The following is a 24,096-nucleotide window of genomic DNA, read 5'->3' on the forward strand; positions in this document are numbered from 1 at the left end:
CTAACCTTGACCTGGTCTACATACCACACACGACACAAACCAGTCAGCTGTTTTTACCCCCAAAAAACCCCCCACCACCCGTTTTCTTTGGATACACACTTTAACTACATACGTGCCGACGAAATGTTGATCATTGCTTCAATACTTTGAAGCTGTTGCTTGAATAATAACCAGGTAAAATTAGTATTTCGGTGTTCAGTCAAATGTTAAAGTTTCTACCACAGACATACACACATACATACGCACGCACGCACAGACAGACAAAAGTTAGCATCGCATAGGCTACACTTACGTGAGCCAAAAATTACTTTCTTTACAATTGATTTTCCCATTTTCCTTTTCATTTGAGACAAATTGTATTAGTTGTATAATTATATCGTGTTGTGTTTTTGATTGAACTTGTAAATTGAACTTGTAAAGCGCTTCGAGCTGTGGAGAAGCGCTATATAAATGTCCATTATTATTATTATTATTAAACACTCTGCTATTCCGCAGCATTCAACCAGCATCATTCTCGGTGATTAAACAACTAGAGCAGAATGTGTCACTGCAGATAACACATGCACACCGATGAAACACCCAGCAAAAGATCACATTTCTGCTGAGGAGAGATAAGACCAAAAGATGTTCGTGCTATGAGGTGCTGAAAACCCTAGCATTCCTGTCTACCCTGACGCATGGTTCTGGGACCAAGGCAGCCAGGAATGTGGGAAGAACTGATAAACAGGGCAGTGCTGAAATCTTCACATATTCACGGGGCCCCAAACCGGCCAGCACAGCCAGATGAATATTTTTCAAGATAAATAAATCTCTTGCAAACGATCATGAATGTCAACACATTTGCCCAAGCCAGAACATCTGATACGAGCATCCCTCCACTATATATACCAAATTTCAACATTATGCTTGTTTCATGTGTCGGATTTTTGTGGGTTTTGTGTGTGTGTTTTGTCGCCTGCTAAATTAACTTCGCTGATCAAAATTGGTGTCAGGTCAGAAATCAATTCAGTAATAAACTGCTTTGCACAGGTAGCCAGGCTGTCAATTCTTAGTATGCGTCCAAGTGGAACTGATGATGCTCTCATCCCAAGAGCCTGCACGGACATGGTATAAGAAAGTATCTTCAACCAACTGAGATATGTAGGATGTACTGTGAGTAAAGCAAGTTGGCCACAGAAGCCGAGTATCTATCCCACGGCTTATCATCCAGCTCCGGCCCTGTAAATATTTATGTCTCTTCCACTTGAGGCCAGTGAGGTTTGGGATACGTCATCTGTTCTCTGGCTATGAAACAAGCAGCTGTTTCGCTTGCGATGTCCATACAGAATGATACGGTCTTGTACAGTCTTGATGTGAGAGCCTGTCAGATATTCGAGTTTCGCTGTGAATATCATAACTTTGAGGCTGAAGTCTGTCTGTGAACCAATTATGCCAAGATCAAGAATCTTTGCTTTGCTTGTATTAATCACACGCACACGCACACAGATTGACAGACAGACAGCTTTTTGTAGTAATGTCAAAGTCAAGTAATTTGTTAGCACTCCATTCTCACGACAACCCTAGCCTCATCACTAAAATGAAAATCCCAGGTGGTTTTCATCGGTCGACCATTCCAACAGTCATTAGCCCTAATTAGTGCAACATCAAAGGGATCAATGTCTAGCTTACCCCGTTGCATCAAACCCACACACATACATGCACGCGCACTCCAGAGTACACGAAAACAAATCTCCGATAATTCAACGAGAACTTGAACCGGTATCATACAATTCCATTTTTCGAGTAAGTGCAGAAATTAGCGCCAAAGAAGCATTGATTTTATCAGTTCCGTCTAAGGTAAGACAGTGCTTACTTTCTTTCTTTCTTTCTTTATTTGGTGTTTAACGTCGCAGTGCTTACTTCTGTTGAATGAGATGTGGTAGGAATGAAGAGAACCATGTCAAAGTCTGTGAACTAACTTCAGGGAAGTCCGGCATTTATTCAGGAACAAGCGAGTCTTGTACCATGTGCACAAACAAATCTTCACAGCAGCTTGATATCATTCACTTATGATAAACTTGCGTAGCACAGCATGACTCTGAAAGACATTTGGAAACCAAATATGGGAGATGAACATATACATGGTTGTTGAGAAGAGGAAACAGGAGAATGAAGAAGGGGAGGGAAGAGAAGAGAACATACACAGACGCATCTGAAAATACTATAGTTACACGCATATATAGGCACCATAGCCATGTGTAGTTGGACACAAATAAGTTTTAAAGTTTTCTAAATACGTAAAAAATGGCAACATTTTTCCCACACAGAGACAGCCAGCCAGACAATCTCAGAATCATAACCAACGGAATAAAGCCAGATATTGAAAACATTTGCAAGTCGATAATCCGAACAAGCCACAAAGAAGAACTCTTGAGCCCAACGCACGCACAAACCCCCAAAACATATCATAACCGTTTGTCTTTCTATCTTCCTTCTTCTTTCCTACGATACCATCTGATCTCCACAGGGAGCGCGTGCCAGACGAACGTTGACTGTTTGTGTTACCTGTGCAGGTAAACAATCTGGCCCAGCCTCGCCACCGTCTGGTGCCAGAGATCGCCAGACATTCCTGTCATAGCCAGCAAACATCAGGCAGATAGGTCTCACATACGCTGAGAGAGTGGGGATCCATACTGCGAATGCTGTAAGGTTTCGTTATAGGTCTCACATTGTAAGGTTTCGTTATAGGTCTCGCATTCTGTACGCTGAAAGAGTGGGATGAATTATGTGCACGTTCCAAGGTTTCCCTTGGTGGATGCGGTTGGATCAACACAGGAAGATAGCGCTGGTTTTTGTTTTTCTGCTATGCACCAGGTTAGACGAATCATACTTTCTCTTGGTTACCTTCCTCCTGAGACCCTGGAACAGGGCGACTTGTGGTGGCCTGTGTGAAACAGAGAGAGAGAGAGAGAGAGAGAGAGAGAGAGAGAGAGAGAGAGAGAGAGAGAGAGAGAGAGAGAGAGAGAGAGAGAGAGAGAGAGAGAGACACACACACACACACACACGTCTTTCTCCTATATCCATCTATTCCCCACCCTCTCTCCAAGCCACACAGACTGATGCACGTTCAAACGCAGGCAGCTACACGACAAACTCAGATCTGATCAACGAAGAACACACCTGCCACATTTGCACTCTACACTAAGTGAAAATGCCCAGTCCGCGGTTCAGCAAAAACAAACACCAATCCACGCTTCATTCTCCGCCACTAAAATGGAGCACCATCAACATTCCTTTCTCAAGCCAAGTGGACTGGCCTTATCGCGACAGATAGGACAAGGCTTTCACGGATGTGTCACACTGTCCTCGCCAGGTTAAAAGTAAAACTCACATCAAAGTAGAAAAGTGTCCGTTCTTTCAAGTAACTACCCCGAAAATTCCCAACAGGTATTAGCTCGAAGGATCCATAAGGCGATGGATTCAACATAACGTGTCGATCGATCCAAGAGTGGATGGATTCACAGGGATGCAAATTGACTATGTTTGTGCTCTTTATATGTTCGTGACACAGCGTACAGTTTATTCCATCATTGTGTTCCTATCCATCCAAAATTGTAAAGTGTTTGTGCTGTTTATGTTGTCAAAGTAACCAAATTGTAAAACATCCATTTTTTTCAATAATTACCAAAATATCCCAAGTGAAAGGTATTTGTACTTTTTATAGCTACCCAAAACTATCAGTCTGCGCTCATCGAAATTAGAACCCTTCACCTCAAGAATGTATAGCTACGATCTCTCAAGGTCACACTGTGAAGACAAGGCCGCATTGTGTTCATTTCTTGGCACGTGCACCACAGTTCGTACACAGGGGAAACGTGCAACGAGTGTGACATGCATCGGCTCATTAATTAACTCCGATGTATCGCTCCCAGACTCGTCTGAACGGTGGCATCACCATCTGCTCTTCTCGAGAGATAAAAGAGAGGGGTGGGTAAGGTGGGAGAGAGAGGAAGGTGTGTGTGTGTGTGTGTATGTAGGTGTGCGCGTGCGTGTGTGTGTGCGAGCGTGCGTGCGTGTGTTAGGGATCAGCAAGAGAGGAAGTGATTATAAAGTGAGTACACGTATAAAATACTGAATTAGAACCTGCTCTCCCTCTGACTCACCAGAAATGTAACAGAAACACGGTCATTTTTGGTAAGAATTAGATTTGTTTAAGAGTTTTCTTTATAGCTTTGTAAGCAAAGTAAAAAAAAAAAGTCAAAGAGGAAGTATTATGAAATGGTTATAAAATGCGGGCTTCATATCTCAGCTGGGAATCTACTTACACCATATAAATAACATAAATTACCCGAACTGTTGATTTTCTAAGGTTACATGTGTGTCTTTGAGGTGGTTTACACACAGACACAACCTCACACCCTCGTTGGAACGCCGGATATTGCGTTTTGGGCGGACGATGCTCGTGTAATAATATTCATAAAGAGGAAGTTTGGTCGATAGAAACCTAACTTAAAACAGACTTGCGTAACAACAGAAAAAAAATGAATCAGGAAAATCAGGAACTTTTTTTCATGCACTCATGCAGCAACATATCATCTGCTTTTTGTTTTGACGTTGAGCAAGTTACATTTGATGTATCGCCAGAACTTGTTCCGATAAGAAATTAGGATCACACATGCGCATCGTGGAAGTGAAACTCGCCACATATACCCGCTATAACCTACCTACCTATCCTAGTTTCCCCCCCTCGACATCTTACATAAGCCCTCACTATTTGTTTCCTTGGCCTAAGTGAAGGAAGGAAGAAAATACTGAAGGAAAGAAGGGAGGGAGGAGGAAGAGAAAAAGGACGAATGGGAAAAAACAAAGACAGAAAGAGGTGGATCGAAGGGAGTTTTGAGCTTTCTCCAGAACTTCCTTGCTCTGTGAAACGGACTGCAACCCGTTTTTCTATGCTGAAAGTTGCTGCATGCAAGGCTCACACTTACGGACATTCCAACAATCGTTTGGCAATCCTCTTTTTGGGAGTTATTACTGATACTGTCTGGCTATCACCGTGTTGTGAATCTGTCTCTGGTAATTATGCTGATAAGCATGCATGTAATTGCCATTATAAAGTCAGGCATGGAGAGAAACAGTGCAGACGCCATCGATGAATGCTGAATACATGTCACTATCAAAGCACATTCCCTTCTTGTGTACGTACGCCACCAAAGATCTGTTGAGGATTTTACACGAGATAAGGGCATCCTGCGACTTAAACACACGCCAACAATGAACAGTCTGGCATGTTGAGGATTTTACACAAGATAAGAGCATCTTTAAGATAACTGCCTCGTGCCAAATATCAACATCCTGGCCCCTCCCTGTGCAACGTGGGAATGGTTGAATAATCATCGTAACAAAGAGACATCTAAAGTCGACCTGCTAAATTAATTCAGTAAAAATAAAAGAAGTCTCTGCACAGAACGCAGCAATACTGTGGTAATGTACGTGGTTGCTTACACGCGAAGGATAACACCTTTAACCGGTCATAACTTAGCGAAACAGAGCCCAATGATGACCAAGCCAGACGCCATCAGCTGCAGAGTGGGGAGACTGGAACATGATAGCTACAACCATGGCCAGCAGCAGCACACGGAGTCAAACAAAGGTCACAAGTTGCAGGTATAGCGTGACGAACCATGCGCGTAAATAGCTCTCTGTCAACAGAAGCATGTCTACACCTGACTACCCCAGATGAGAAAACCTGGAACATCAGTACAAGGTTCTCTACTTGCCAGTGCTTTGGAAAGGCTCGCGTGTGATAATACAAAGAGTATGGTATCTTTTATGGCAGTGTTGTCCACATAAACATGTCTGCTAATACTTCCTACGATGCAAAGGCATTAATAAAGAGTGCTCGACACTAACTTTTCTTTCCAAACGAGCTAAGCCTGCATATAAATAATATAAACTGAATATGTGGAAACAGTGCAGACATTCAGAAAACATCGAATGCTGATCTCTTTACAGGAACAGTAACTTACATGACCTGTTTACTCCATAATTATTTAGACGATCTGATGATACGCAGAAGCAAAGAACTATCAATGAACGCCTGCCTTACTTTTATCACAGACTTCTTCGACAGTTCAATTTGAACCCGTTTCAAATATACCGTCAAACCACAGCCTCTAAACATTCCAGAAACATAATAATTTGTTTAATTCCACGTTCACAGGTTGAGATAAATTAACTTCTTGAGTCATGTCTTTTGAAGCAACACTGCAGTAAACATATTTTTTGTAGCTGGGGATGCTAACACTACCAAGAAACACCGCGGCAAACGGCAGAAAGATGATCCGAAAAGAAAGAAGCAGAAGAATGTGCGCAACTCATCAGAGTGGGGATGGAGGCAAAGCAGCGTGCATGGCAGCTACACCCAGATACATAGTTCGCTTGCTCGCTCCACAACCAACCCTGACCCTGTGACTAAGCTATATTTGTGTACGATGCCAAGAATCTCTGATGAGAATGACAGGAACTTCACAACATCCACAGCCACTCGGAGCAGCTTAGAACTGTTGCGGTTCACATACTGCTGAACACGTTCCTTAATAAGTTCCCAATGTTCCTTTTTTTTTAATGTGTACGGTGATGTTCAAAGACACACAGACAGAAACACACACAGACATACACACAGACAAAACAGAGAGAGAGAGAGAGAGAGAGAGAGAGAGAGAGAGAGAGAGAGAGAGAGAGAGAGAGAGAGAGAGAGAGAGAGAGACACACACACACAAGCATTAGTACAACTCTTTTTGTCACATTTGCTCTGCCCTCGGTCCTCTTGCTAGGGCTGTAACACCAATTGACAAGTAACGAAGTATGCACTCCATCATTTCCGACACGTAAAACTACAGGCACAGAAATATTACAATATGACAGAACATAACATGTATGGCTAAAATGCCTCACAGAGAATGAATAAGACAAGAGAAAGCCGTTCCGTTAGTGTTTGCGTCGTTTCTTATGGGTAATTTAGTTGGAAGCTTCATTGACATGCAAAGCTCTCCTATTTCCAAGTTCAATGGAAACTGTCGGTCATCGAACAGTTGCTTGTTTCATGGTAAAAGAGGCGACATTTTCAGAACACTTGAACTTTTGTCAAAAGAGAACAGCCGGAAGAACGTGCTCTCTATATTTCCACAAAAGAGAGAGTAATGCCCAAGTCACCACTCCAATGTCAAAGTACGGACATCCAGAGATGAACGTGCACTGTCCTGTATGTGAGGGATTGTGTGTGTGTGTGTGTGTGTGTGTGTGTGTGTGTGTGTGTGCATGTGTGTGAGTATGTGTGTGTGTATGTAAGTATGACATTGTGTGTGTGTGTGTGTGAGTGTGTATGTGTGTGTGTTAGCATGTATGTGTGTATGTGTGTGTGTGTGTGTGTGTGTGTGTGTGTGTGTGTGTGTGTGTGTGTATGTGTTGTGTTAGTGTGATGCGGGAATGCGTGCAACCACACAATGCAGACGCACGTAAAGCTCTCGTTAACCCTTCACAAATGGGGACATAAGTATTCCCTAATTGCCCGCGAATGGCCCGGGTTTGTTGCAGTGTCGACAGCTGTAGGTACAAGGCTTACAACAACACACAGTCATACAATACTTGTACCGCCATATGCCACATCGCTGGAGAGCGCAAGAATTTGTCAGAGCAGGTGTAAGCCAAACTTTCTGGTTTCGTTTCTGCGTCTTGAATAATTTATTCAGTCATACAATGCTTTTGCCGCTGCGCCACAACGACGGAAAACGCAAGAATGTGTTGGGTGTAAGATAAACTTTCTGGCATTTTTTTGGAATCATTCAGTCATACAATACTTTGACCGCTATGCCCTTTTGCTATAAAACGCTAGAATTTGTCAGGGCAGGTGCAAGAGAAACTTTCTGATGGTTATGGTCTCGGTGTCTTTTGGTTGAATCATTCAGCAATACAACGCTCCTGCACAGCTAGAAATATGCACGCTCGAACAAAATGCCAGAGTTTGTCTGAGAAAGAGTTAGCCAAATATCCTGTTGTAAGTTAGAACCTGTCACGTTCTGAGTATCTTTTGGAATCGTCGGTCAAACAATTTAACACTTTGCCGATAAGAATGCCTGAAGATGCCAGAATTTGTGGAGAGCAAGACTAAGCACAACTCTTTGGTGTACTGTAAGTCAGTACTTGTGATCGGCGTCTTACAGAACCAGAATTCTTATGTTGTTTTTTTTCATTGAAATTTTAGACCGAGTGAGTCATCTTCTCTACCTCTGAGTAGATAAGGTAAGGGGGATCAGTGGGGTCGAGGTGACCCAGTGATGGATCGTGTCAGGAGTTACTGTCATACCGCGTCGTCGTCCAATTCGTTTCTTCGCGGTCCTGTTCACCCCTTCACCTGCTCTGTCGTGTTATTCTCGAAACAACAACACCAACAAACATACAACCATGCTTACAACAAGGGCAAATTTCGCAAATGTTTGAGAAACCGAATTCATGCATAGGTTCTCGGTGGCAGAATGGTGTGGGGGTGTTTTATAGAGTTAGTGTGAACAGTATTTTCTGGAAGGGGCCGATGTCTTTACCAGCCTGCTGTAAATCTGAAAATAAAGGTGTTTTTTGTTTTGTTATTTTGGTGTGCGTGTGTCTAGTCTGTGTGTGTGTGTGTGTGTGTGTGTGCGGGGGGGGGGGGGAGGAGGCAAGAGGCGTAATTAGTATCGTTAGGAACAACAACAACATATAAGCTGTATTTGCTCTGAATCGTAGCAAAGAAATGCTTGTCTTTACAAGTCAGTGTTAAGATAACGTACCGCTATAATGAATATTTAGATCGTAGTATACCCCCTATTGCATACGAAGTGCACTGCTTTGCACATTCACATTGGTAAGCGTTCAGCAATGACACACCTTTCACAATATTTCACGATGCCCAATTCAAACATAAACATTTGCAATGCAAGTGCACGATTCCTGACCCGCAATAACAAGTTTATGGGCTTAAACTCGTTGGTTATATTATAATCCCGACCATCAAACAATTTATGTCCGCCATGACCTATTGACAGTCATAAACCTTAATGGGGCGGCCAGTAAGGCTTGACGGGGGTGTCGTAGTGTGTGAGTGATGGGCGTACACCTTGTATTAGGCTTGGTGTGGGAAAGGGAAAGGAAAAGTAATGCATGTATGTATGATAGTGTGTGTTTTGCTTGCAAGTACAAGGAACGGAGAGCTAGTTTGAGTTGTGTTGTTGTTTTCTGTGTCTGTATTTAGTGTGTGGGTTCTGATGGCATACAGCGTACGGGGGTTTCATGAGTGCATACATATGAGAGAGAGAGAGAGAGAGAGAGAGAGAGAGAGAGAGAGAGAGAGAGAGAGAGAGAGAGAGAGAGAGAGAGAGAGATCAAACTTCTTTCTCTCTAAACACACACATACACACACACACACACACACACACACTACTTCTTCTGCCAAATTCAAATTCACACAGTTACAAACTTACACTGTTACTGTTCGGATTCCCCGCTTCTTCTGTCCCGGGAAACATGGTGACACTTTTTCGAAAACTCCGACTCCAAAAGTATCCGTCAACCACCGCACTTCCTCACAACTACACCACAAAACACACGCACGAAAAAACAACACCCTCAACAACTTTCCACGGAGAAAGAAAACTCCGCCACAACACACGAAACCACCACGACAATTATATCCGTCGAGAACACACACAGTGGATAGAACTCTTTCTTCGCTTTTAATCACTCTCCATTCAGCGTTGACCAGTCAATGAAAGTGTGTGGTCACTGATATGAGTAGTAGCAGCAAGCCAACTACTTTTACACTACACTCACACACAGAGGGAGAAACTAAACGGAAGAGAAGCGCGAGTGCCAACTGCCAAGCTCTTCCCTAGCTCAAACCTCTCAGCTTCGCTAGCTGTACTGCCTGTCTGTGCCGCACACACGTTCACGCCAACTTCCCTCTTCCTCCTTCTCTTCTGCTTGTTGCTGTTATTCTGTTTTTCTCACAGCCTCAGCCGTCCCCAAACAAAATTATCTTGCGATTTTTTTTTTTTTTTTTTTACAGAAATGGCATCAGTTAGTGCTAAGCGTTCTATGACTGTGAAAAAGATATGTGCGCGAAGCGGTTATGATTTTTTTTTCATGCTACAACTGATGAGTAGTATGCCGCTGAATGGACTGAGGCGCATATGAATAATGATGATGTGAGGCACAGAAAATCAAAACGAAATAAGAATAGACCAGCAGCAATCTGAGTGTGTGTTTTCTCACTGCTACAACGAGGTGACCACTGAATGTGAAGGTGGGAAAGTCGCATCAGTTTGGCAGGCCACAGTAATGTCTGTCTGTACAGAACTAAACAAGTTTGTTCTCCGATGCCAAAACAGTCTTGAGAAATCGTTTCCGAACTTCAGAACCTCTTTGGTCACTGCCGCAATGGGCTGAACATCTGCACAGACTACCGTGAAGAACTGAACAGCAAGACAAAGTACTAGTCCTCGGGCAGACGACAGTAACTGTTACAGATGATGCATGTGTTCTCAGGCAGGCGCGGAACAACCCTTGCACGCTGTGCAAATCAGTGTGAACTCCTTGCTTCAACTGAGACCCAAGCCGCCGGAGTCAAGGAGCACCAAAGTAGCAAAACAGATGGTACTCATCCACTACCACAACGACTACAAGAATGCACCACAGCAGTGCAAAACTGAGAGAAACCCGCCACTTTTCTCTATGAGTAAGCGTAGTGAAGTTACTCGCATGCGTGCGAACTTGGCAGTTGCTCAAAACGATTTGTTTGAATTCAAGCTTCCCTGACTCACGCCAGATTGAGATGCCAGCACCTTCCCTTGGAGGCGCAGAATAAAAAATACAACAAATTTCCTTGAATTCGGTGCCAGACAAATTTTAGAAACGTGCCTCACACGCACTCCCTTCAACTTGCAGACGGAAAACTGTGCCGTCTGCTTTTGAAAACTACTGCTGAATGGAGGCGCGCTTGCTAAAGGGAGATAAGGCGAGTATAGAAGGGGAGGTTATGTTTCTCTCCGTGTCAACTGTACATATCATGAACATGCAGAAGTAAACTAGTAAAGAGCAAGATTGTGTTTATCTATCTACTTTGGCGTCTGGTAAAGATGAAGAGGGGTGGGGTCGAGAAGAGTGTGGTGATGTAGGGAGGGAGTAAAGGAGTTATCCTGCATCTTTATAGCAAGGGTGGGTAGGGCGCTAACACGATAATCTCCCTTGAATGAGTGACAAAAATAGATCACAGATATAGTGGATCCGCCAAACTTTGGTAAATGGTTTGGAACATGCCAAGCAACATGACGATAAGTAACTGACAATTAAAAGAATTATAAAAGAAGAAAGGCACATACAAATCATGGGTGTTGCAAGGCTTTATATTAGTTTCCGACCAATTGGCCGAAATCATCCAGTGGCAAATAACAGTTTCGGCACTTTTTTGGCGTGTATACGCCACTTTAAACTTTATCAGATCTGTCCGAATGAAGTGATGAGAGTTTTGTTATTTACTGTTTTACTAACGCCAAGGGAAATCCCTGTTAACATGGAAAGAAATGTCTATCCACAAGCAATCCCTGCGTGTGTGTGTGAGTGTGTGTGTGTGTCTGAGAGAGAGAGAGAGAGAGAGAGAGAGAGAGAGAGAGAGAGAGAGAGAGAGAGAGAGAGAGAGAGAGAGAGAGAGAGAGAGAGAGAGAGAGAGAGAGAGAGAGAGAGAGAGAGCGCGCACAACATCCACCCCCAGGCCTCTAGATAATCCCCATACCCCTATTCTACACCCGCCACAACACACACCAGTATGTTTTCAACGCCGAGATCCCTATTATTCCTTCAACCGTAACCAGAAAAAAGTGATCTCACAACACTGAAACACTTCCCACTCGGACATTCCAGCCCACGAGGGATTTACTTGGACAGCAGCGACTGACCACTGAAGTGAGCTACATCCCCCCCCCCCCCCCCCCCAACCGTAAGTCTTGCCCACTCAGTGTCCGAGTCTGGCTTGTCTGGGCTAACATGACAGTGTCCCCATTGTCACTGACTTGCTCCCAGGACGCTGTCAAATAGGAACCTCCCTTTCCTTTCTTGTCTCTGTTATTAGTTAAGCTAGACTTTCTTTCAAAAAAGGACCTTCCTTTCCGAGCGAGGAAAAACTTTAAACGAAAACCGTAACGGGCCAACCCTGAATAACGTGTGGACGTAATTTTGAAGTCCAAGCAGTCAGACCGATATTTTGAAATCGGACAGGAATTTGGAAGGAAAAGAAAACCCACCTGCTAATCGCTTTCCATTTCTCAACCAGAACTTTACAATTGACAATTCAACAGTAAAACATTCGCTTAGACAACACTCAAGCTCAAGGATACAGCATTGCCCATTATTTAGGCAGATGGACGCATCACGTGTGAGGTGTAATTTTTATCTTTAAAGATCCATCATTTTGTTTGCAGCACAAGCATCATGCCAATCCATGTATTAGCTTCTTACTTTATTGTCCCATTACTGGGAAAGTCGGGTCGCTTCCTCCCAATGGAAAGCTAGCAGCAACAGAGTCGCGCTACCAAGGTGAGTGATGCGTGTTTAGTTGTATTCAACCACATGCACTTTAATTCTGGCAGCATGACCGAAATAGTTACGTTCCACAGTGGTGACACTGGCGTGGGACATGGAAACCGTTGCTAAGTCTGCACATAAAGTTGACCCTTGTTCTTCCTGGCCAAGATTCGAACCCGTGGCCCGCGGATCACAAGTCCAGTGCTCTACCAACCGAGCCTCCCCCCATCAGGACATTTAGTACAGTGCTCTACCAACCGAGCCTCCCCCCATCAGGACATTTAGTCCAGTGCTCTACCAACCGAGCCTCCCCCCATCAGGACATTTAGTACAGTGCTCTACCAACCGAGCCTCCCCCCATCAGGACATTTAGTACAGTGCTCTACCAACCGAGCCTCCCCCCATCAGGACATTTAGTACAGTGCTCTACCAAACGAGCCTCCCCCCATCAGGACATTTAGTACAGTGCTCTACCAACCGAGCCTCCCCCCATCAGGACATTTTGAGTGATTAAAAGCTGCGACTCTTGGACTGTTTCTTGGTTTGGGTTCCACCGAGGACTGATAGTGATAGTCCTTTAACTGACCGGCTTGTAAGCTGTGCCAGATCAAGAATTACAGAACTGCATTACCATTGAAGAATGACCATGAATGAATCGTGGGCAAATTCGAATAACCTGGGTGTGAGGATTTTGAGAGAAAAGTACTTTTACCAGGAAGAACACGACTGCTCAAGCCCAAAAACTGTCAAGCAACAAAATCCCCACTACACCATGAGGCATTTAGACCAAGTCGGCCAAAGAAACTGTTTGCTGTGCCCACTAATTGTCATTTAATATGTTTTCTCAGCGTTTGTTGTTTACAGCTGCTCTGTACTTTGAAATGTTTTGACTATTTTAACTATCAATAACATTTCACCACACTCGAATTCGCGATATATGTTTTTCCGAAGTCACAGCTGTTCTTTACTTTAACATGTTTTGACCATGCCGTCTGTCAATGCAACTGTTTACTGTACTTGAATCTGTGTGATTCATTTGTTTCAACATGTTCTAAAGCCACCCATTGCATAGAATGATCGATACTCATCCGTATTTCAGACCTTATTTTCTTGCGGCACGCTGCCTATCGGAAACCTTATCAATTGGCCGGAATTCCGGCTGCAGTTTTAGGCACAAGCACAGCAACCATGAATCATACAAGTTTTAGCATCTGGAGAATATACACTCTGAATTACAGCGTTCCGCTTTTGAACACTCTTTCTGGAACAAGATTTGAACACAGTGTGATATAGTAAAAGCAAAAAGTAGCACGTGATAAACACGAATGTTCCTTTTGCTAGTATTGCACTGTGTCAAAATGTCAAAACTGGTTACAGAAAGGGTGTTCAAAAGTAGAACACTTCCGTTGAGTATAGTATTCGGAATTGTGAAAATACAATTGTAGACCTTCTGTAGCATTTAAGCAATACGATGCTCTTGTAACGACTGAGAACGACTGAGAACTGCTCACATCTAGTGACTCGATCCGGTCTTAGCCACCCGAATCTATTTCTTTCTTTCTTTATTTGATGTTTAACGTCGTTTTCAACCACGAAGGTTATATCGCGACGGGAAAAGGGGGGCAGATGGGATAGAGCCACTTGTCAATTGTTTCTTGTTCACAAAAGCACTAATCAAAAATTTGCTCCAGGGGCTTGCAACGTAGTACAATGTATTACCTTACTGGGAGAATGCAAGTTTCCAGTACAAAGGACTTAACATTTCTTACATACTGCTTGACTAAAATCTTTACAAAAATTGACTATATTCTATACAAGAAACACTTAACAAGGGTAAAAAGAGAAACAGAATCCGTTAGTCGCCTCTTACGACATGCTGGGGAGCATCGGGTAAATTCTTCCCCCTAACCCGCGGGGGGTACCCGAATCTATACACGAATGTCCAGTGGCCAGAGAAAAGGAAAGCGGATGGCATACCAGGGCGTTAATTAGTTAAAAACACTACAACGTGTTTCCTTTACACTACTAAGGTTTCATCCTTTGTGCCGCGCCGGGGCTTAAGTTACCTGCATGCTCAAGGGTCAGAGAGAAAGGTGACCACCGTGTCAAAAATGGGTAAGGTGTGTGAGTGTGCGTGTGGATGTTGGGGGGGGGGGGGGGGGTGTTGTGTTGTGAGGTTGAGAGTGGTGTGGGATGTGAAGAAGAAAGAAGTGACTGCTGTGGGTAATCAGCGGTAATAGTTCCGCAGTCGATTAACAGTTACAATACTTTTTGAGGCAATATAACAACAGAGAGAGAGAGAGAGAGAGAGAGAGAGAGAGAGAGAGAGAGAGAGAGAGAGAGAGAGAGAGAGAGAGAGAGAGAGAGAGAGAGAGAGAGAGAGAGAGAGAGAGAGAGAGAGAGAGAGAGAGAGAATGGATCAAAATATATCTGCCATTCTTTATCTCCAAGTCTTGTATTTCGGTTACTCTCTATAGCTCTATCCATACCGATACAACGTAGAAAAGTGTAGATAGTCTCTGTAATCAACCGCAAGTCCTCCCCACCTCCTTCACACACACGCAAACACTCTATCCCTCTCGCACACAGACAGACAGATAAACAGACAGACAGACAGACAGACAGACACATGCACACACACACTCTCTCTCTCTCTAAGAAGGATGCGCCGACATGACAAACTGTACTACGGTGCCAGGAATTGTAAAATTGGAGGCCTGGGAGAGGGACAGAGATCGAGAACGCTGAGTGTTTCTCCAAGACCTGTGAAAACATCATGACTCATGCTCTCAAATTCTATTCTCCTGTGGCACAGGACTCGAGAGGTGTTGAAAAAAGAGAAAGAGAGAGAGAGAGAGAGAGAGAGAGAGAGAGAGAGAGAGAGAGAGAGAGAGAGAGAGAAAGAGAGAGAGAGAGACGGCGTAAGAGAAGGGCTGCAACTCTTTCTCAGCCTCAACGGGACACATTTTCAGCAGTTACTTCCCATGGCACGATACGAACCATATGGAGCTATCTCGGTGTGCTGCATGCACAATGAATACAAACGTGTGTGTGTGTGTGTGTGTGTGTGTGTGTGTGTGTGTGTGTGTGTGTGTGTGTGTGTGTGTGTGTGTGTGTGTTTTGGCACAAACTAATCTTCCATATTTGTCGACTTGGACTGCTTTAGTATCAAATTCCAAGTCTTTGTCGCGTCACGTACAGTTCCAAGCAAAAAGCAACACCCCTTTGGTGAGTTAAAATACTACTTGATTAAAATCCCACTGTTTGCATTTTCAATTTAAATTAAATTAAATTTCTTTCGATGAGGGTAACCTCACATGACTTGATGAAATGTTATGCTTAAATCCTTAACTCTCTGATCTGTCACTCTCCTACCTTTTGACGGCTATGATTCTTGTTTTGTTATGTTTCTCCCCGAACAGACCCCCTTAAACAGACACTCCCTCTCGTGAAAAGAGTTTGTTTCACCATCTCAGTTCTGGCCAGGCTTTTATTGGATACGACCATCCCTCCACTTGGTCACAGACTAAAAATGAGCTGCTAGCTGTGGTGAGTTGAAATATTTGGATGAATTTATTTCTTAAAATTCAACTGGTTGCACAGCACTTTTTTTGCAAAATCCTACTGTGCACATGCTGTTGATTCTTGGTACGTGACCAAGTCGAGGGTTGTTCTTATCCCATGTCAAAGCCTGACCATACCTGAGACGGTGAGTCGAATCGTTTACACGGGAAGGAGTGTGCCTTTAAATCATTCAGGGCCATTCGGACGGATCTTCAATGGGTTTGACATTGACCAAGCTATGAGGGGGCCCGGTAGCTCAGATGGTAGAGCACTGGACTTGTGATCGGAAGGTCGCAGGTTCGAATTCGGGCCTGGACGGACACGGGTCAACTTTGTGTGCAGACCCAGAGACGGAAGCCATGTCCCACCCCCGTGTCATCACAATGGCACGTAAAAGACCTTGGTCATTCTGCCATAAGTGCAGGTGGCTGAATACACCTAAACACGCAGACACCTGGGTAGCGCGACTCCGTTGCTGCTAGCTTTCCACTGGGAGGACGCGACCCGAATTTCCCAGCGATGGGACAATAAAGTAATGAAAATGAAATGAAAATGAAAAATGAAAAATGAAAATGAAATGAAAATGAAAAGCATCCTTCTTTCTACGGACGCGAGGTGGACATAACGTCTGAATACACGATACAAAATGGACAAAAGCCGCACAGAAAAGCGCCCTTGGCTGTTGAAACGATCAATGCTAAACACGGCGTAAAGTATGGATAAAAGCATAAGGTTGCTGCTTGACAAGGCATAAAACAACATTAATAGCATTAGACTGATATCGTCCGGTCGTTTTTACAAGGCCAGTGATTTTGTTGAAAGCATGTACTGATCTGAGCCAGAGTTTGAATTGTGATGGAGTTGAAGTGGGGATGATTTATGGGAGTTCGGGGATTCTCGGAGGTGAATGAGAAATACACAATAAGGGAGCTGCCTGAGAGAAAATGGAAAATTTCCTAAATAAATTATCATTTAATTAATATACTTACCCGAATCACATTAGCATTGAGTCACCTGAGATGCTTATCACTGAAAAACGCTTACCCGGCTAAAGAATTTAAAGGGAAGCAACCCCATCACCAAAACGAAAGTGAAAGTAGCTTTGGTAATGGGCCAGTACACCGGGAGTTACCTCCCATACGGGTGTATGCCACGTCACTTCCTCTAGGAACACGTGCCTATTATCATACGGCTTTAAAAAATCTTAAAACCATAAGCGGGGCAGGTGGGAGGGAATACAGTATGTGATTCGGGTAAGTATATTAATTAAATGATAATTTATTTAGGAAATTTTCCATTTAATATCATATTCTTACTCCGAATCACATTAGCAGATAACATCAACAAGGCGGTGGGCTAGAAATGAATCAAAACTCACCATCAAGTTCTGGACAGGAACTGGCCTGCTGCTATGAGCGCTGGAAGGCCTCTGGAGCCATCCTGTCGAAGAGCTGTGACGTCCCGAAGATAAAAGTTTATGAAAACATCTTCGGAACGCCAATACGCAGTTGTCAGCACCTCCTCTAGACGTCTGGAGCGCAGAACTGCCAGAGAGGATGCCCACGCCCTCGTCTCATGGGCTCGGGCCGAGTCAAGTGGCAAGGAGGGCATAACCCCCCCCCTCTTTGTGCGCCTCCACTCATAAGCCTGCTTGATGAGCGAGGACACCCACCGGGCCAACGTTACCTTCGACAAATCTTTCTCGCGCCTAGTAAGGAGAGAGATAAACAACAACTTCTGAGAACTAGACCGAATCGGCTGAGTCCGGGCTAAGTACAGACGAAGTGCCCTCACAGGGCAATTGACCGAATCGGGGTCACCCGGGGCCAACGCGCTGGTCAGAGCCTTAACTCTAACCAGCGGAGAGGCCTGCCCCGGAGACTGATTCTTGGCCAGGAAATCAGGCCGGAAACGCAAAGATGCGGAACCGTCCGGCTCAAAGGAGATATCTCCAGGCTGACCCGACAGGGCGTGGACCTCGCTACCCCGTCGGGCCGTAGCCAACAAAAGGAGAAACAGCGCTTTGCGAGTGACATTGAACAGACTGGCCTCGCTTAAAGGCTCAAAATCCGCAGAACGAAGGAATTCCAGGATTAAAAACAAGTCCCACTTGGGAGCGGGCAAACGAGCTTTAGCTTCCTTAAGAGCAGCCCCTTTAATGACTGCAGCTATAACGCCCCCGACTCGAACAGAACGACCAATCTGCTGAAGAGTCGCCGAGATAGCGGAGCGCCGGACCCTCAACGAGGAGACTGAGGCGCCCTGTGAAGACATGAAAGAGAGGTGGTTAGCGACCTGAATAGAGCGCGGAGCCACCGAACTCACCCCTCTAGCTGAACACCAGGCAGTCCATGCCTTCCAGTGGGAAGCATAAACTGAAGAGGTGGACGCTCTATGCGAGCGAGCCACCAAGTCCAGAGTCAAAGACGATGCCCCAGAGCGCTTCAGCGAGTCCCGAACAACTTCCACACGTGAAGCTTCAGAAGACTGGGCTCTTCGTGTGGAATGCCTGTTCGGGGCTGCACTAGTTCCCCTCGCACGAGTGCGAGAGGAATGGGGGGCCCTTGGGCAAGCCGAAGAAGATCTGGAAACCAGACCTGCGACGGCCACAGAGGAGCGACCAGAAGAAGAAGGGCCGGCTCCTCCATCTCCGCTTTCCGGATTACTCGGCTGAGTAACGGAAAGGGAGGAGTCTGAAGATCTGTATGTGCCCCCCAACCCTCCCTGGACGCATCTGTAAAGAGGTCCAGGTCGGGGAGGGGCACGACGATCGGAACACCTCTGCAGACCCACTCCGTGTGCAACCACGGAAGGGTCGCAGACTGGAACCATCCCTGCAAAGGGATGAGGGCGTCCCAGTCCACCAGAGGAGAGTCCACAAACGGCTTCAGCGCGAACTGAAGCGGACATTTGTGGACCCGGCCCAGTGAAACCAGAAGAGCCATAGACTCCATCTGCCCCAAGATGGAGGCGAGCGAGCGGATGGAAGCCATCAGGAGAGGTAAAGTGGAGCGAATCTGAGCTTGGAGCTTGTCCACCCTTCTCTGAGAAGGCTGGACAGTCCAAGCGACCGTGTCGAAAGACATCCCCAGATAAGTGAATGTCTGTGACGGGGCCAGCTCCGACTTTACCCGGTTGATCGAGAACCCCAACCAGTTGGATTCTCGAAGAACCGTCAGGGTATCCTGCGAACAGCCGCTCTGGGACTGGTTCATGATGAGCCAGTCGTCCAGATAAGCCCGCAGACGGATACCCTGGGACCTCACCAGTGCACAGACCTGTCTCACCACCATGGTGAAAATCCACGGTGCGAGAGACAGCCCGAAAGGGAGTGCGCGAAACTGGTAGATCTGATCTCCCCACCGGAAACGAAGCCATTTCCGGTCGGTCGGATGCATAAGAATGTGAAAGTATGCGTCCGTGAGATCGATCGAGGTCACCCAGTCTCCTGGGCGGAGAGAGTCTCGGACAGAGGCTGGCGTCTCCATCTTGAATTTTATCTCCCTCAAGAAAGTATTGAGGAGAGATAAATCCAACACGGGACGCCATCCTCCTGATGCTTTGGGAACAGCGACCAGACGCCCGTAAAATCCCAGGGAGCTGTGGACCCGAACTCTCTCCACCGCGCCCTTCTGCTCCAGGGAGGCAATTTCCGACTGCAAGACGGAACGTGCTTCCTGCGAGAAGGGGGGCTTGAACCGCGGAGGCACTCGGGTAAGAGGCGTCTTTTCCTCCCGCCAGAGTAGACGGAAGCCCGAACTCACCACTCCCACAATCCATTGGCTGTCTACTACCGACATCCAACGAGAAAGTGCCCGGGAGGGGCCTCCCGCCATCACCAAGGTGGAGGGCGGGAGGGAGGTGAGATCGGGAGCGCTTCATTGGGGGTGTGGCTTACTTCCAGAGCCGCCACGCCCCCTCCCCGATGCCGTCCTCTTCTTCCCACCACGAGCGGCCGGCGAAGCCTGCCGCTTCTGAGCTGGCTTGGGGTTAGACGATGTCTGAGCCTGCTTCTGTTTAGAAGGCTGAGACTGTTTCACCCCCTTCAGAGTGTAGTCAAGGAACTGACTGTCCTTATTTGACTGAATCTCCTTCTGTCTGGCATCCAGTGCCAGCGGACAGAAGAGAGACTCCTCTGAGACCGGGGAGACTCTCAAGGTCTCCCTAGTAGCCAGCTCCGTGAATTGGGACTGCGAGAGGAAGAGATCCCTCCTGCAGAGTACCGCTTGGGTGTACTGCAGGGAGGAAAGACGCAATTGTTCCTCATTGACCTTGGCCAATGCGGTCAAAAGCGCAGAGACATCGTCCGCATTCTGTTCTTCACTGAGAGTGAAAGGAACTAGCGAATCGGTCAATGCCCGAGACAGAGCCCGAACGAGAGTCTCCGCAATGGAGGACAGTTCGATCTGCCGACGTCCAACCTCCTCAGCAGAGAGGAGGGAAGCCTCGGAAACCGGCAAAACCGAATCACGCTTGATCGGTTTAGTCAGAAGAGGCAGCAATTCCCGGGAAACCGGAAGAGTAGCCCTAGGGAGTGCAAAAGACGCCAGCCAATTCTGGCTCTGATTGGGCATGCCAAGCTTCCTATTGGCCGTAGGCACGAAGGAAGAGGCTTGGGCAGCTGAAGCCACCCACTGCTGAGCTGATTCCGGAACTGGACCAAAAGGAAGCAGTAACGGAACAGGCACTGGCCGAATACCACTCCCCGCATGTGCTGGACGAACCAGTGAATGCGAAAGTTGGTAAGCCACTGACGGAGACTCGGCGAACCGGAAGGAAGAAACATCCTCCTGTGCCGGCCGGAAGTCCGCCATGGCAGAAGGAACGAATGATGCGGAAGAGTCCGCAGCCACCACCCCTTCAGGAAAATAACGAGACGTTACTTCCGCCGCGACGTCAAGAACAGACTTGAGCTTCGACGGAAACACGCCCCGCGACTCCTCGCTGACCACTGATGGAGCATCAGAATAGTCACACGTGGAACCATGACCGAAGTCACCAGTTCCGGAAGCAGAAGCATGCCCTGGCAAACCGGAAACCGGAAAAGCCTGAGCACTAACGTCATCCTGCCGCCCAAAACCCTGTGAAGGTAAAGGGTAAGCAGGACGACCATCCGCAAAAACCGGAGCTGGATGAGCTGACGTCACTCCCCCGACTGAGTGGAGTGATGCCTGCTCAAGCCTAGGCGCTTGAAAGCCGGAAGGCGCACGCTGTAATCCACTATCTGGTATCCGGAAGGAACCACCAGAAGAGGAAGAAGCGTTTCCGGCCGAAACCGGAAGTGTAGTCAACGGAACCGCAAAAAGCGGAAGTGAAGACTGCACTGGTTGACTTCGCGATCCGGAAGGACCGGAAGTCAGTGAATACTCCATCCTGCCGCGACCGCCGTAGCGTGCCGGAGCGGACGGATCATCACTTCCGGCAAGTGCCGGAAATGCGGCAGTCGAAACCGACTGCCGCCGCTGTTCGAACAAGTCCGGGGCCTCGTAGGTTATCGCCGGAAATGAAAGATCAGCAAGGTATCGGTCGTGACCCGATGCGAAAGAGCTGTCCCCCGAAGGAGAACGTCCAGGCGCCTCACGAGGGCTATCGGACCAGCTCTGCTTACCAACCGACGCTGAAGAGGGAGGACGCTGCTCCAAGCCGGAAGTGGAGGACAAAGACACGGAAGCCAATGCCCGGACGTCACTGCCAGATGCCGGAAACGCCGAACTGCTGGCGACGGAACGCTGAAATTCTGCCTGCACCAAGCTGCGGATTTCTGGAACCAGTGACTTTAACAGAGAGGAAACCAACGCACCTTGTCCAGGTGCTAACAAAGAAGACGAAGTCTCCGATGTAGAGACAGGTGCAGAAGTAACAGTAGCGCTAGGCGCCGCAAAAGAAGCAGAAGTAGTAACAGCGCTAGGCGCCGAAATTGGTACAGCCAACAAAGTGTTACGCTCTTGGTCTGTAACAAGTAACGTTGCTTTGGAAGAGGAAGACTTAGCCTTAATTTTCCCCTTGGGGTCCGACTTGCCACGGCGCTTGTCTGAATCAGACATGTTGACAACAACACGTGGCAACGCGAAAAAATTTACTGAAACATCAGTCTAAACGACTGGAAAATTCAGTAAACACACGCACTAATGCGTTAACAAAATACTATAGCTAAACTTGCCCCACAAGCAGAGGCACGGAGAGCTACAAACAAAGTCACACGAGCTAGAAAACTAACTCACACAACAAAATGGCGACACGCAAGACACTGACACAAACGTCAACAACACGTGGCAAAGTAAAAAGATTTACTGAAACGTAAGTCAAAACGACTGAAAACACAGTAAACACACACGCTTACGCGTCAACAAAATACTAAAGCTACACTTGCCCAAACAGAAAGAGGGCACGCAGAGCTACTAGCAAAGTCACACGAGTTAGCTAACTAACTCACACAACAAAATGGCGAAACACGCAAGTCACTGACACACAAGTCCGTAAAAAACGGACAACGTACAGTAACGAAACAGCGCAAACAACCAACAACAAACGGGAACGAGCTCACCAAACTGTAGGCAAGGCGAGCAGACAAGCTGGGTAACGTGGCCGGCGGGTGTCACTCAAACACACAAGGTCAGCCACAGAGCGTCAAAAAGTGAACCGTCCTCTCCGAGGTGAAAAAGACGTATGATAATAGGCACGTGTTCCTAGAGGAAGTGACGTGGCATACACCCGTATGGGAGGTAACTCCCGGTGTACTGGCCCATTACCAAAGCTACTTTCACTTTCGTTTTGGTGATGGGGTTGCTTCCCTTTAAATTCTTTAGCCGGGTAAGCGTTTTTCAGTGATAAGCATCTCAGGTGACTCAATGCTAATGTGATTCGGAGTAAGAATATGATATTAAATGTCCTTGAGGTACACTGGGTAAGGCTGGAGTAACTGTGTGTGTGTGTGTGTGTGTGTGTGTGTGTGTGTGTGTGTTCAACTGGGATACCGCTTACCACACGTATTTTAAGAATCACGCTATCTGCATGTTAAAACATGTTTTAACAATAAGTGAAATATGCGGTCTTTGACAGTGGCCGCGAGCACGCACACACGTACGTGTACACACAGACACTAGCTTCCACCTCCACCACCACCCACTAGGCAGACATCGGATTACTGTGATCAAACTTCTTACAAAAACACATCACCATCACTTAAAAAGAAACTGCGGTGCAGAAAAACTAACCGCCAACCCAACAGACATACGACAGACTTTGTACAACGCATTTCTTTTTGCAATCTTCGCGAACCATCTCAAACTGGGATATTTAGTGTAACATTTACCAAATGCTACCAAAACTAATATGTAGCAACCAGGTTTTGACAAGTTACGACCGTTGTCATACCCAACTCCTTGTTAAGATAAGATAACACAAGATAAGATAAAACTAGACAAGAACACTTTTAAGTCCATTGCCATGTTAACACAAAGATGGACATTGTCAAACCGTTTCCGAAGCTTCCACAATCCACCCTTAAGCTACACACATCGTGTAACTAGCTATTCAGTAAAATATTGGTGAACCACGTCAACGGTTCTCAAACACCATTAACACACCTATCTTTCCCATCTCATCTGTTTTTACACCCCCGGTATAGGGGTGTGTATAGGATTCGGTCGATGTGTTTGTTTGTTTGTTTGTGTGTTTGTGTTCGCATATAGATCTCAAGAATGAACGGACCGATCGTCACCAAACTTGGTGAACAGGTTCTATACATTCCTGAGACGGTCCTTACAAAAATTGGGACCAGTCAAACACACGGTTAGGGAGTTATTGGTGGATTAAGATTCTACAAGGACTTATAGAGGGACATATTAATGGTCAAAGGGAAATAACCTTCTCAGTTGGTGGCAGTGAGAATGGTTATTTCCCTTTGACCAACGGGGGTGTTTTTCCTACCTCGGAGGAATTTCT

The 24,096-nt window shown here is 46.1% G+C and overlaps 1 protein-coding gene across 5 annotated transcripts in view; it reads right to left on the reverse strand.

Annotated features, from left to right (window-relative positions):
• Window positions 1-24,096, reverse strand: part of LOC138975810 (septin-2-like) — a 125,832-nt gene that overhangs the window by 47,487 nt on the left and 54,249 nt on the right. Inside the window, exon 1 of one of the 5 annotated variants that reach the window (XM_070348566.1) lies at window positions 9,495-10,285. The exons of the other annotated variants lie outside the window; for them this stretch is intronic. Coding sequence (XP_070204667.1) covers window positions 9,495-9,539 — 45 coding nt within the window. The 5' untranslated portion in view covers window positions 9,540-10,285. Of the gene's footprint in view, window positions 1-9,494; window positions 10,286-24,096 lie in introns of those variants that run through there. 5 annotated transcript variants of the gene reach the window in all.

This window comes from Littorina saxatilis, linkage group LG9 (genome assembly GCF_037325665.1).
Source record: "Littorina saxatilis isolate snail1 linkage group LG9, US_GU_Lsax_2.0, whole genome shotgun sequence".
NCBI classification, from domain to species: domain Eukaryota; kingdom Metazoa; phylum Mollusca; class Gastropoda; order Littorinimorpha; family Littorinidae; genus Littorina; species Littorina saxatilis.